Below are 15108 nucleotides of genomic sequence, written 5' to 3'. Positions count from 1 at the left end.
GCTGGGAGGACTCTGCACACACCCCTCCTGTGTCTGGGCACTGCTGGGAGGACTCTGCACACACCCCTCTTATGTCTGGGCACTGCTGGGAGGACTCTGCACACACCCCTCTTGTGTCTGGGCACTGCTGGGAGGACTCTGCACACACCCCTCCTGTGTCTGGGCACTGCTGGGAGTGTTAGGCACCCACCCCTCCTGTGTCTGGGCACTGCTGGGAGGACTCTGCACACACCCCTCCTGTGTCTGGGCACTGCTGGGAGTGTTAGGCACCCACCCCTCCTGTGTCTGGGCACTGCTGGGAGGACTCTGCACACACCCCTCCTGTGTCTGGGCACTGCTGGGAGGACTTTGCACCCAACCCTCCTATATCAGGATATGTACGCTTAGAACATACATGGGTGTGGGTTCGCTCCATGCATACGCGGGTGGGGGTACGGTCCGTACGTACACTGTTGGGGTGGGGGTACGCTCCATACATTCGCGGGTGAGGGTACGGGCCGTACATACACTGTTGGGGTGGGGGGTACGCTCCAAGCATACGCGGGTGGGGGTACGGTCCGTACGTACACTGTTGGGGGGGTACGCTCCATGCATACGCGGGTGGGGGTACGGGCCGTACGTACACTGTTGGGGTGGGGGGTACGCTCCATGCATACGGGGGTGGTGTTACGGTCCGTACGTACACTGTTGGGGTGGGGGTACGCTCCATGCATACGGGGGTGGGGGTACGGTCCGTACGTACACTGTTGGGGTGGGGGTACGCTCCATGCATACGGGGGTGGTGTTACGGTCTGTACGTACACTGTTGGGGTGGGGGTACGCTCCATGCATACGCGGGTGGGGGTACGGTCCGTACGTACACTGTTGGGGTGGGAGTACGCTCCATGCATACGGGGGTGGTGTTACGGTCCGTACGTACACTGTTGGGGTGGGGGTACGCTCCATGCATACGGGGGTGGGGGTACGGTCCATACGTACACTGTTGGAGTGGGGGTACGCTCCATGCATACGCGGGTGGGGGTACGGTCCGTACATATCCATACCCACGCTGTGGAATGCTTGTGCGGGCCGTACCCAGGCCTTTGCCACGTGGGTACGAGCCGTCCCGCCATTGTTGGGGTGACGTAGGTGTGGGCGTGGTACGACTCGTACCCACGTTCTTAAGGCGTGGGTACGGGACGTACCTGTATTGTTGTGTTACCGGTTCGCGTCGTCATCCACTTCCGTTGTGGCGGACGCTGGCTTTGCTGGACACGCCCCCACCCCCTCGTAGTGACCAGGGCCTGGGGGTCAGGTATGTCCAGGGCATGTGTGCTGTGTGTCTTGGGTGGGGGTTTAGTGGCCTGCCCCTGCTCCTGCCCCCCCTTCCCCCCTCCCTTTGTTGTTCTGACCTTCTGCGGCGTCTGCGTCGGAACCTGTAGAGGAGGTCGACTGCTATGAGGGCCGGGATGACACGTAGGTTCGGGTCCATGTCTGTCCGTCGCGTGCAGTTACTCCTTGTTCTCGTCGTCCTGATTTCCCAGCAGTTTTTGGCTGCCGGAAAATATTCTCCTTGCGGGATGATGTCGTTGCGAATCGTACTTCCTGGTTCGTGAAAGGCAGGCTGCGTGCGTCCTGACGTCACGTCGGCGCTTTCCCGGATCACATTTGTATGTATATTTTCGTCGGACGGTGTTTTGTACGAATCGTACGGAAATAGTATTTCCGTGCGAATCGTACTTCCATGTTTGTATATTGTTCCGACCGGGTACGCGTCGGACGGAGAATATGCTCCGTCCGACGGTTCGTACCCGGTTTTTGCAGGATCGTAATCGGCACCTCAATGTGTCAATTCTCCAGCTGCAGTACAAGCACAAGATAAGGAAGGAAAGCCACACAAGCTTGAGAACAAGAAGCAAGCAAATGAAAGCAAATGATGCCTGGAAACACGCGGAGGTGAAACCCTTCCTGAAGAAACCCTCTGCCAACCCCAATGATCTATCCCTTATACCAGTCAGAATCGATTTTGGTGAAGCACAGAGCATGTGCATTGTATTCAGTGCTCCCTGAGCAAAACGGATCGTTTTTTGTGATTTTTAATTAATTTTAAAACTGTGTGATTTTCATGTTGTAAATGCACTCAGCATACCTCTGATACACTTGCACGCATTTTCGCCCATCTATCACGGCGCTAGCTGCCGTTAGAGCTTCAAACCGGGCTCAGGCTTCTCTGCACTCGGCGGCCATCTTGAGTGGGGGCTAGAGTGGTGGGAGCGCTCTAGTGTACCACATATTAGGAAACAGTGTTCCACCGCGCTAGCGGTCGCGTTTGCGGGGGCGCCGTCGCTGCGCCGGAGTCTCGCCTGAGTCAGCCCGTCTGCGCCCGTCAGCGTCCCGGAAGCGCTCTGGAACGTTTTCTGGTGGGTTCCTTTTAGCTCTTGGCTCGATGTACACTAGAGATGATCTTCTGTCTTACAATGTACACACTGCTCCATGTCAGCGAGCTATCCCCTACTCTGCTGGGGATATTACTAAGTGCCCCACGTGTGGGTGGATGCCGGACCCCACAATTCCCTGTCCTGGCAAGCTCCCTCTTTTAGGTACTAACTGCGCCTTGTTAAATACTAGGTCTCTTCCTCAGCACGCTCTCGACATATATAATCTCTTAACACAAGATGACTTCGATTGTCTCTTTCTCACAGAAACATGGCTCGGTGAGGGCTCGGAACCTGATCTGGCTATTGCCATCCCTCCCTCATATGCCATTTTCCGTCGAGACAGATGCAAGGGAAGGGGAGTCGGAGTGGCACTTATCACTAAAAGGCACATTCCTTGTACCATCTTGTCGACGGATGATTTACCTGACTGTGAAATCCTTGCCTTCTCCCTGGCCCTATCCCCCCATCAATCCTGCCTGGGGCTTTTGCTTTATAGACCACCTGGCCCTCTTGGCTCCTTTACTGAGGATTTGCTATCGATCATTTCCACACTGAGTCTTAGAACAAAACACTGCCTAATACTCGGGGACTTTAACATCCACATGGATAAGGGCGAGGATCCTGAAGTGCAAAAATTTCTGGATATGACATCGTCGGTGGGACTTCATATGTACCTACAGTCCCCTACACATGAGAAGGGGCATATTTTAGATCAAATTTTTTCGACCGTTCCGGTGGTCCTTTCCTCCCTTGCCCCAGTTCTTTGGTCGGACCATTTCCTAGCGGATTTCACGCTAGTACATCAGCCTGTGGCCGCCCGCATTTCGCAGTGGCTCGCTGCTCGTAGTTCTAGAGCCTTCCACAGTCACCCCGGCCATGATCACCCAGGCTTTAGATACCCATCCTTGTGTTTTTACGGGCAGTCTGGAGGATGATGTGGTGTGTTTTCAGAATTGGCTCACTGCACGTTTGGAAGCCTTGGCACCATCTCGCCAGGTTAGATCTGAACTGGCACGAGCATCAGCCCCGTGGTTCTCTGCTGCCTTGGCGGCCAAGAGAAGGCACTGCAAGAGGCTGGAGAGAATTTGGAGGAGGCACTATGATACATCGGCTAAGCAGTCTTACAGAGCAGCAGTGAAAGAATATCACAGGGAGCTCGTTGCAGAGAAAAAATCCTATTTGGCCAGAAGGATCGAGGAAGCAGATAGCTCCTGCAAAGAGATCTTTAAGATTGTTAAAGAATTCACCTCTCCCTCCTGCTGCACTTCTGCATCTGCTCTCTCGGAACCTTGGATCATGGAGCTTGCAGTATTTTTTACTAATAAAATACGTACTATCCAGTCAGCGTTGCAAGGAACCCAGATCATCTTGAGCAAAGGTTCAGAGGTCGATGGCCTTTCCAACCCCTGGTTATGCCCACCAGCTATGCATATGGATTCTGTGGGCCCTACCCTGCACTGTTTTCCCTCTTTAGAGCCTCAGGCCTCGCTTGACCTTTTGTCTAGCCTGAAATCTGGCTCTCCTCTGGACCCTTGTCCCGCCAAGTGTCTTGCGACCCTGGCACCTGCCCTTAATCCGATCATCAACCCTCTCATTAATGCATCTTTGAAGTCGGGCAAAGTCCCCTCCTCCTGGAAACAGGCCTTAGTTCTTCCCCTCATTAAAAAACCAAATGCAGATGCTAAACTGCATTCTAATTATAGGCCAATCTCGCTGCTTCCTGCCCTGGCCAAGATCACTGAAAAGTGTGTTCATACCACCCTTACCAACTTTGTAGAGGGCAACTCCCTTTTACATCAGTCACAGTCTGGATTTAGATCTAACCTGAGCACCGAGACCGCTCTTCTTGAGGTTACTGAGATTGTGAAGGAGACCCTCGATAGGGGTGGAAAGGCCCTGCTTATCATGCTTGATTTGTCGGCGGCCTTCGACACCGTCCCCCACGACCTCCTCCTAATTAGACTCTGGGAGATTGGGCTGCGGGGTACGGTGTTCGCATGGTTTCAGTCTTTTTTGGCCGATCGGACACAAACGATCTGGGCTCCCCCTTTCTCCGCCCGGATGCCGCAGCTTAAGGTAGGGGTCCCGCAGGGCTCCATACTGAGTCCTTCCCTCTTTAATATCTTCCTTACACCTCTTGCGGCACGGGTGGAGGAGCTAGGGGCCCAGATCATATCCTATGCGGATGACACACAGCTCCTGTTCACTTGTGACAGGGGCTGTGACTTTGATGGAGCAGCCATTCGGAAGTGTTTGGAGTTTGTGTTTGACTGGTTTGGGAAAAATGGCCTCAAATGCAACTCCGATAAATCCGAGATATTGTTCTTTGGCTGTCCTGCAGACCCACGTTGGAAGCTATGGTGGCCTTCGGCCATGTCTCCCCCTGCCAGCGATTCGGTCACAGCGAAGAACCTGGGTATGATGGTCGATAACACTCTTTCCTTTAAAACCCAGGTTGCTGGCTTGACTGGGAAGTGCTTTGCCATCTTAAGGATGTTGCGCAAGTTTCTGCCCTATTTATCTTTGGAGCATAAGAAAATTACGGTGCAAGCATTAATTGGCTCGCGCCTAGACTACGCCAACACCCTTTACTTAGGTCTTCCTGAGTATCTGCTGACTCGTCTGCAGATAGTTCAAAATTCTGCAGCCAGGGCAATCTTCGGTTTAACTAGAAGATCTAGGGCCAGCAATCTCCTTGTCTCTCTGCATTGGTTGCCGATTCGTAAGCGTATCTTCTTCAAGACCCTAACTACAGCTTTTAGGGCGCTTCACAATTTCGGCGCTGAATATCTGCAGAGAAGGGTCAATTTCTATCTTCCATCTAGACCTCTGAGATCTGCTGCCCAGGCCAAGGCTATCGTTCCAACAGTGAAGCGTGCTCGCTGTGGAGGTCGCTCCTTTAGTTACCTTGCACCCCGCCTCTGGAACACATTGCCCTTGACGTTGCGGGTGTGCACCAAACTCTCGGTTTTTAGGAAAGGACTTAAAACCTATCTGTTTGCTTTGTAATGCTGTTATGGTTAATTCTGGTTGTGTTTTCTGTTATGGCTGTTTGTTTGCTGCTGGTATTTGGTGTGATGATCTTTAGCGCCGGGACGCTCTTTGGAGCAGCTGAGCGCTCTACAAAACAAACAGTAACATAACATAACATAACAATGAGCTCAAGAACTGCCACCCCATCTCGCTGCTGCCCCTCCTGGACAAGGTCTTAGAGAAAGTCATCAACCGCCAGCTCACAGACCACCTAAAAAGAAACAACATACTCAACACCACCCAGTCGGGATTCCACTCCAACCACAGCACCGGGACCACCCTAATAGCCGCAACCGACAACATCAGGACCATCGTAGACCGTGGTGAGACAGCAGCCCCGATCCTCCTGGACCTTTCAGTGGCCTTTGACACTGTATACCACCAACCCTCATAAAACAGACTACACCACATCAGAGGAAAAGCCCTCAAGTGGATCACCTCCTTTCTCACACACACATAACATCTGCTACCTCCCTTCATCTCTTAACCCTTGAGTATTATCTGAGGAGTTCCTCACCCCCCCCTCCTCAAAGGATCCTCCCTCGGCAACACCCTCTTCAACGCCTACATGACGCCCCTGGCCAACATCGTCCACACCGTGGACTCAACATTATCTCATACGCTGACACCGCTACCACCAGAGTCAACTTTCAAAATGCCATGACTTATCTTCGGAAAGAACTCCTCCCCATGGGATGACACATGGTGGCCCATCGCACTCGGACCTATCGCGGCCGGCATGCCTAGCTGGGAGGGGTGGGAAGGGGGGGGGGTTTAATTTTTTTTTAAAAACGTACCTTCCCGGGTCCCGTGTCGTCTCTCCTGACCTGCTCTCTTGCAGGAACAGGAAGCAGGCAGGCAGCCTCCCCTCCCCTCCCCTAAGCCAATCACAACACTGCAATGGCAGCGTTGTGATTGGTCGGGACACCGACCAATCAGGCGCCTATGGGGATGCCATTTTATTGCAGCCTACATGGAGAAAGGGCAGAGTGCGCATGTTATGTTATGTTACTAAGCATTTGTAGAGCGCACAGCAACTCCGGAGAGTGTACCAGCGCTAGAAAGACCCCATGACAGAACGGTGCACGCAAAGGCAGGTAGGCCTCCTCTAATGTTGGAAGAGCCAGGTTTTTAGATTTCTTCTGAAACTGCACCAGTCTCAGGGAGGGCGGCAGGCTATTCCATAGAGGAGAGGCTGACCGTGTGCTGTGGTCGGCCGACCAAACACTTCGAACTCTCAGCAGTGGACAAGCCACTCCTCCACTGCCCTAGAGCAGACCCTTCCACCCTTCTGCCCCCAACCAAACACTTCTGCTTTCTCGAAATGCGAGAAGCAGAAACGTAAAATGGTAGTTTTACCATTTTATGTTTCTGCTTCTCACACTGCGATAAAGCGGTGGGGCAATGCTCCTCTGCCATAGGGGAAGAGCTGCCCCTGACTCTGACTCGGACCCTCACCTTCACCCTCACCCACCCCCACCAACCACAGTCGCAACCTCTATCATCCTGGACAGCGATCTCTCCATGAAGCGTTATGTCAAAGCAGTAGCCTTCTCCTGCTTCGTAAGATCTTCAGGTGGATCTCTGTCAACACCAGGAAAACAGTAACCCAAACCTTCATCACCAGCCGACTGGACTACGGAATTGCTCTCTACACCAGAACAACCTCCCATCTCCTCAGAATACAACAGACTGTACAGACTGCTTCAACCAGACTCTTCCTAGACCTCCACAAACGGACCAGCATCACCCCACTTCAGAAACCTCCACTGGCTCCAAGTGCAGAATAGATGCAAATTCAAGCAGCTAACCCACACCTACTAGGACCTCCACTCCTACAAGGCCCTCCACAATGCCGGACCCTCCTACATCAACCACTGCCTGACCTTCCACCAACCGACAAGACAACTCATATCCACCTCCCTCGCCCACGTATTTGGCAAAGGCGCAGCAGAGATTGCTCTTTCTCCTACCTCACCGCCAAGTCCTAGCCCGACCTCCTACCCACCTCCAACCTCACTGGTCGACTTCAGAAAAGGACTCAAGACCTGGCTCTTCGACCAAGGATCTCCATTCCCAGGCCTGGAGATACCCCGGGGTGATGAGCCGCGCTATACAAATAGCAACTGATTTGATTTGAGAATGACAATATAGTCGACCACTGGTACACAATGAGTGAGGTTTGAGCCCACTGTAAGTTAACAATACGTCTTGCAACAGACAGCGAAACACTGTCTAGTAGGCAAGACCCAAAACAGCCTGGGCATCATCAGACTATTAAAGAAATGTCTAATGAAGAAACAAGCTACATTTTCACAAATCAAATACACCAAAAATATAATTCTGGAAGTTATACAAAGGTTATTAGCAAAGAAGAGAGGATCTGTCAAAGCAGGGGATTACTAAATAAGTTAAAAAAAAATGTGTTTGAGAAATTAAATGAAATCGCCCAATAGTGAGCAGAGAGATGTTTAAAAATAAAAAAAGATCTTATTTTGGTCTCAACAAATGAATTAATTTGCAACTGTGTTTGCAAACACCAGATATATACATGGCATGAATACAGTATAAATTAAGCACTTGATAGAGGAAGCCATTGAGGCTCAAGGAGGTGTGGCGCATTAAGGTGCTTGCTAAATCTGTGCTACTGTGTCTCAAACAAAAGTATGAGTAAATGGATATATGTTGTAGAGAATTGAGGCCCAGAGCAGGAGCGTTTCCTCAAAAATGCAGTACTAGCAAACACATGCTCAAGAATTAAAATGTAAAGGAAACTACTAAAGGAGGAGGGTCTTACAAATTACGTTTCTTTCCCGATTAAATGTTGATAATAATAAATCAACAAGACTTTTCCATTATATGCTGTTTTGTGGTTGTATACCTTCAAGCTGAGGAAAGGTTGTAGCATTACGGTTAGAGCAGTCGACCTCAAAACTAGGGAACCAGGTTCGAGTCTCGGCTACGACGCTCAACATCCTGTGATTCTAGGCAAATCACTTAACCTTCCTGTGCCTACCAAAAATGATTGTGTACATCTGTAACAAAACTGGTGCTCATGTAAAGCGCTCTGATACCCGATGTCTCGGGTCTAATTCGCACTATAAAAAAGCTCCCCAAAAAAATTCACTGTTTTTGGTTATCATGTAACCAGTTTAATCACCCAAATAATATTAGCTCTCAAACTCACTAGAACTACTTTGTGTAAGAATTAGCAGGCAACTGATGTATGTGGTACTTTAGATTTATTGTAATACCAATTGCATAAAAGGTCTTTTAAAAAATGAAGGCAACAGTAGAGGTAACAATGCACAGTTTAAACATTTCACTGTGAATAGATCTGTAAATGCTTATTTTCCCTTGACCCAATAAGCCAGCTAAAGTTTAATGTTTAAATGTTACCTCTTGTGTAGGGACTTGCATGCTAGTGCACTGCAATAAAAGTAGCAGAAAAGGTTTTACTATAGCCTTATAGCCCGTCGTAGCGGGCTATCCCAGCTAATAAAGGTCTGCTCCTGCGTTAAAGGCCCCAGCTGAAGGCGAGGAACTTTAACAAGGGACAGGGACTTTAATAGCCGGTATAGCCCTGCTACGAAATGCTATAAGGCTATTAGAACATTCGGCCACTACAGGGCAGAATGTTCTAACAAATAAAACAAAGGCCTCTCGAAGCTAATCCCTCGAGCTTGGAGAGGCCTTTGAAAAACATTGGAATGCTGCTCTGCTGGCCTTTACCGGCCCGTAGAAGCATGGAGCACTCCATTGTCTACAATGGAGCTCACAACATTCAATGTTCTAATACTGAATATCAACCTCCAGAATATCATTTACAAGAATATTGAGGACAGACTATTAAGGGACAAAATATTGAACCGTGCAAATAGGGAAGCATAGATTTAGTATTCCTAACTCCACATCTACGTACCCTGAAGATATATATCACCAAGGTACATATATGTGGAGTTAGGTAGAGAAAATATAGACTTTCTTACCTGTTGATATTTTATTTGGTCATCTATATTGTGTCCAATCAATATTCTGGTGAAGATATTCAAGGTACACACTGCAGAAAAGCAGTAGCATGGATAACAAAGCACAACCGTTTAATTATTTTAAAGAAATGCACCTTGTGTGTTCAACTCAAAGGGTCAACCACCAGGTTTACAAAAAAACATGTCAAACACATAAAAATAAGGTAAATAGTAGTTTCTACCTGACTTGGTCGTTCCTGTTCATGATCCTTCTTTAACTTTTCATACGCACTACTGACTTCTATCAAGTTCTGTTTCGCTTCTTTGAATTTGAGCTCATAAAATTCCCGTTCTGACTTTTGCTTCTCTCTCCAAGTGGAAAGTTCTTCATAACGGTCCTTCATCGTTTGGTTGTTCTGTTTCAGGGCTTCTGAAATCAGTTTAAAAGCATTGCTTGAAATGACTGCAGAATGTTGGACTACGCAAAAATGCTAAATTAATTAGTGACATGCACAGTTTCACATACAATAGGTAGAGATGACAGACGGATAACGTAGATACGTTTTTTTTTACTTTTCATATAAAATACCGCCCACAATTACGTTTTCTAGACCCTCTGGCAAAAGTGAATGCTCAATGACAACTTAACAGCTTTAGACCGCAAACCTGGTGGACTGCAACCCACAAATCACCTGTGCCTTACATAAGGCTGGTGTATTCTGGGCAACGATCAGCCTTGTGAGACTCACAGGATTATTTGTTGTTAATGGGTTCAAAATCTTTTTTCATCATGAAAAGTCACGCTCTAGCATACACACTAGGAATATATTTTAGGATTTTATTAAAATCAGCGTCCTGTTCAAGTGCACATAATGTGTGTAGCTGTAACTAAAAGAAAAATAAACTAGTAGTAGTGAACAAAATTAATAAACAAAATATTAAGAATAATTACAACACACTAACAGTATTTCTGAATTTCCTTGCATGGACAGATGGAACCAATCTCTGTTCTCCAGCCCCTCAAGTTTTTTGCCTTCAGCTATGCTGTCTTAGCACCAAAAGGACATGTATGGGTTTCTAAGGTGGCCTGAAACCTGTATAACTTGGCAGAACAACCGAGGTGTTTGTTCTGTATTGAGAAGGTAGTTCTATGTCTCTCTGTTCAGGACATTCTGCCATACCCAGCAGGCCGATAAAGCCTAGCTGGCTCCGAGATGCCTGCCTGTTGCCTTGAAAGAAGATGTTTACTGCTGTGCTTGCTCCAACTGAGTCTCCCTCAAAGCAGAAGATCTTCCTATCTGCCTTGAATTTGTCAGCACCCATAAAAAAATACTTTTAAAATTATTTTGAAAAGGGCTAGGCAGCACATAAAATTATGTAAAATGCAAGAAATGTAAACAATCTTGTTGCACCTTCACTTAATTCTATAAAGCATTATACATCATGCTAATACATATATGAATAATTGATAAACTATTGAATTATTAGCAAAATGTTATACAATACAATATACATGTGCAAACCATACTAAATGCAGCATCCATTTATAAATAAAAAAATGTGTGAAATGAGTATATGAAATGCAATGAGATTACACAAGCAAAAAATATGTACATTACATCAACATGTTACAGAGTTTAAGAAAGTGCAAGTTACTCACCGATAAAGACTCTAGCCCTTCTACTTTTTTAGAATTCCTTTCTCCAGTCCGGCAGTATATCCCTCTGAGGGACCTTAGAAGTTGTGTAGCATACTGAGAAAGTAATTTGAAAGGCAGACTTTGAGGAGTTGAATCTTACTCATGTCCTCACCGCTTCACTCTGCCCCCATGTCACCAGCTACCTGTTAGATCATTTTCTCACCAAGTACCTCATTGATGTCATTAACACATTGTGCAACACTGAACTGCAAAATTACAATAGAATGGGGAGTACCCTGTTGACACATTTACAGAGTTATTGTAAGCAAATTGAGCTGCCCATAAACAGTCAGCCAAATCTGAAACAGATTGTAGCAACTGGCAGCGCAAGTATAGCTCCATACATTGGTTTACCATTTCAGTCTGTAAATCTGTCTGGGGATGGTGTCTGGAGGATAGTTGAACATTCATTTCCATAAGACCACAAAGAGTCTTCCAGAATTTTGAAATAAACTGAAAACCTCGGTCAGAGATAAGAACTGAGGGAAGTCTGTGAAGACAGACCACTGCTTGAAGGAAGGTAATGGGTAATTTATTGGATGTAGGCAAGGCCTTCATGGGGTGAAATGGGCCATTTTTATCAAATGGTCTACTGTAATTAAGACTGTGGTGTATCCATGTTTTTGGTAAATCCACCACGAAGTCCTTGGGGACTCAATGCCAAAGTTTAGGGGAAGTGGGCAATGGGATTAACAAAACCAGTAGGAGTTTGATGAACGCTTTTGCACTCATTGCAAATGGTACAATTTTGTACGAATATTATTGTGCCAGTGGAACTGGATGGCCGTCAAATGTATTGCTGACTAAAGTCCATGGATTTCTTCTCCCCAGGATGTCCTGCCATCATACTGGAGTGACATCACTTCAGGGCTTGTGTGTGAAGTTGCTAGGTAGGAAGAAATAAAGCATATTTGACATACATTAAGTTGTGCATCTTTTTCCCCTGATGTGTCTGTGCTATTTGTAATGTCTCACTGGTTTCTTGTACCAGCAACACTTGGGTCATAAAATCATAACTGGAAATTAGTGCTCTCTGGAAGTGAGCTGAAGGAATGATGTAAGGGGCTTCACTGGTATTTTCGGACATGTCATGGCCACAGTGTGAGAGGGTATCTTATTTTCCATGTCGACCACCAGGCTGGAATTGAATAATAAAGATGTAGTTGCTAAAGGATTGTGCCCACCATTACTGACAAGTGGACAAGGCTCAAGCCGACTTCAGGAATTTCAGATTTCTATTTGAATGGGGACAGTGTATAGACTTCCTAGGAGGTCGTGCCTCTACTCCTCAAAAGCTTTTTTAATAGCTAATAACTCGAGGTCATCCACTGAATAATTCACTTTTGCCAGATTCAACTTGTGTGGAAAATAGGCTATGGATGGCAACGTTCCCGACTTGGGATCTCTCTGTGAAAGCACCCTCCTACAGTACCTGGGAGGCATCGACTTCAATGATGTTCGGTTGGGTAGGGTCTGGGTGTCATAAAATGGGGGCCTAAATAAAAAGTTCTTATAACTGGGCAAAAAGCTTGTTTGGCTTCTTGTACCCACTGAAATGTTACTCCCTTAAGCAGTAATTTTGTGATGGGAGTCACCGGAGTGGAAAAACTATCTATAAACCACCAATAAAAGTTAGCGCACCCCAGAAAACTTGGCATCTCCTTGACAGTTTGAGGTGATTTCCACTGCACAATGACTGTGACCTTTTTGGGATCAATGTCTATTCCACCCAGTGGTAAAATATAGCCTAGAAACTCTTCCTCTCGTACATGAAAAGTGCACTTTTCTAGTTTTGCATACAGACTGTTTTCTAGAAACCTCTGAAGCACCTTTTTTATAATGTCGGAGGAGCTCTGTGTAGGAATCGGAACAGATGACAATGCCATCTATATGAAAAACCACAAAAGAATCCCAAAAATCTCACAGCACTTAGTTTAAAAAGTACTGGAAGGCTACGGTGCATTACATAGTCCGAAGGGCATGACAAGGTACTTGTAGAGGCCATATTTGGTGCAAAAGTCCATCTTCTACTCATCTCCCTCACAGACTCCAACCAAGTGGCAGGCGCACCGCAGATCAAGTTTATTAAAAATCTTGGCAGTATTTACTTGTTCCCAAAAAATCTAAATTAGAGATGGGGGCATCAATTTTTTTCAGTTATTCAATTCAAAGCCCTGTAATCAAAACAGACCTTAAGTTTCTCTCCTTTTTTGAGGACAAGCAATAAGGGGGTTAAGCGGGAGACCAAGATGGTCTAATGAATCCAACTTTCAGCATTTCATCAAGGTACTGTTGTAGGTGTGTGTTTTCTTTTTGGGTCAAAGTGCAAATACAACTACACAGGATTTGAGCACCAGGCTGTAAGTCAATAAGGAAATTGCATGGCGGATGAGGAGGAAGGAAGGTAGCCTCCCCTTTATCAAACACATCTTCAATTTCTTATAGCACTGAGGAATCGCCTCATTAATCAAACTTTTATAAAGATTTGGTGCAAGATAATATGTGCGGCCTTTGACTAGTGCCTTTTTACGGATTAGAAATAAAATATTTGAACTTTCTGTGTGTGTGCAACATCTTCAATGTTTTGTAGACATCAGTGTTGATCATAAAGGGCTGCTTGAAGCCATTTGTTAGCACCCATCAGAACTGTAGTGATAAATGTGCACTTGTACATGTTTTTGCTTATGAGTATTTGGGCAAGATCCTCTTCAAATTAACTAAATATAAAATATGAACAGATGATAAGGCACAGTTGCTCATACAGGTTTGATGCAACAACAAAATATATGATAAAATACGGTGACACTTTAAAACGATATTACAGCAACAGGCATTTCCTCAAATAATCTGTGAATACAAATTTCGGTCCAGTACAAAACACTAAGGTGCCCACTTAGCCAGGAAAAGTCAAAGTTACAAAGTATGGTGGGCATGCAGTAGAATACAAAAGAAGTATGTTTGCATTACATGCATTTAAAGAGAAAGCAATCATGAATATGTGACCAATAACAATCTAAAGGAAAAAAAAGGATGAGGAAGTGTCTTTACATTAGAGGATATCACAGCATTGTGTAAGGCAACAAACTAAGCAAAATATGGAGCAGAAACCTGAAACAAGGTAAAGTAAATGTGCTACAAAAAAATCTATTGAACATGGTACTGTACTGTAGCGAATATGCTACTTACCAGTATGCATCTGTTCTTGGCATGTAGGGCTGCTGACATTCATATCTGTGCATAGATCGCCGCCTAGTGTTGGGTCCGGATGATTGCACATTGTTGTCCTGGAAGAGTCTTCGAAGTATCACGAGATAGGTGGCTCCTCCCCTGGACTACAGTGCGCATGGGCATCCCCTCCATCCTTAGATTGTTTTTCGCCATTGTGGCATAGATGGAGTGTAATACGGTGAATGATGACCATGCTAACTAGTAATTACTGAATGCTACAGCTGCTACAGGCGCCGGGGAGGAGGGTGGGCGATATGAATGTCAGCAGCCCTACATGCCAAGAACAGATGCATACTGGTAAGTAGCATATTCGGTTCGAGGCATGTGGGCTGCTGAATTCATATCTGTGCATAGATTATATAGCAGTCCCTCCATTTAGCGGCGGCTTCTCATGCCAGCTGCAGCAGTCTGAAAAAGAGTTTTGAGAACAGCCTGTCCTACAGCTGCCTGCTGTCTTGAGTGTACATCTACACAGTAGTGCTTGGTAAATGTATGTATAGTGGACCATGTGGCTGCTCTACATATCTCCTCTAAAGGAATATTTCCCAGGAAAGCCATGGAGGCCCCTAACTTCCGTGTGGAGTGGGCTCTTGGAGGAATTGTTAGTGTGCGCTTAGCTTTTTCATAGCAAATCTGTATACACTTAACGATCCACCTAGCTATTCCTGCTTTGGAAATGGGGTTGCCTTTGTGCTGTGGAGAAAAGGCAACAAACAGTTGTTTTGTTTTCCTGAAATTTTGTGTTGTGTCAATATAGTACAGG

General features: G+C 46.4%; 1 protein-coding gene across 2 annotated transcripts in view; it reads right to left on the bottom strand.

Annotated features, from left to right (window-relative positions):
- The window catches only part of OPTN (optineurin), a 522442-nt gene that overhangs the window by 350848 nt on the left and 156486 nt on the right, over positions 1 to 15108 (bottom strand). For both annotated transcript variants that reach the window (XR_014981292.1, XM_085652875.1), the window contains exon 3: positions 9661 to 9848. Coding sequence is in view for 1 of the 2 variants with exons in the window: in XM_085652875.1 (XP_085509001.1) it covers positions 9661 to 9848 (188 nt within the window). In the remaining variant the exon portion in view is untranslated. The remainder of the gene's footprint in view (positions 1 to 9660; positions 9849 to 15108) is intronic.

This window comes from Triturus cristatus, chromosome 4_1 (assembly GCF_964204655.1).
Source record: "Triturus cristatus chromosome 4_1, aTriCri1.1, whole genome shotgun sequence".
NCBI lineage: Eukaryota > Metazoa > Chordata > Amphibia > Caudata > Salamandridae > Triturus > Triturus cristatus.
Note: the sequence above shows the minus strand (reverse complement) of the source record. Positions and strands in the feature narration are given on the sequence as shown.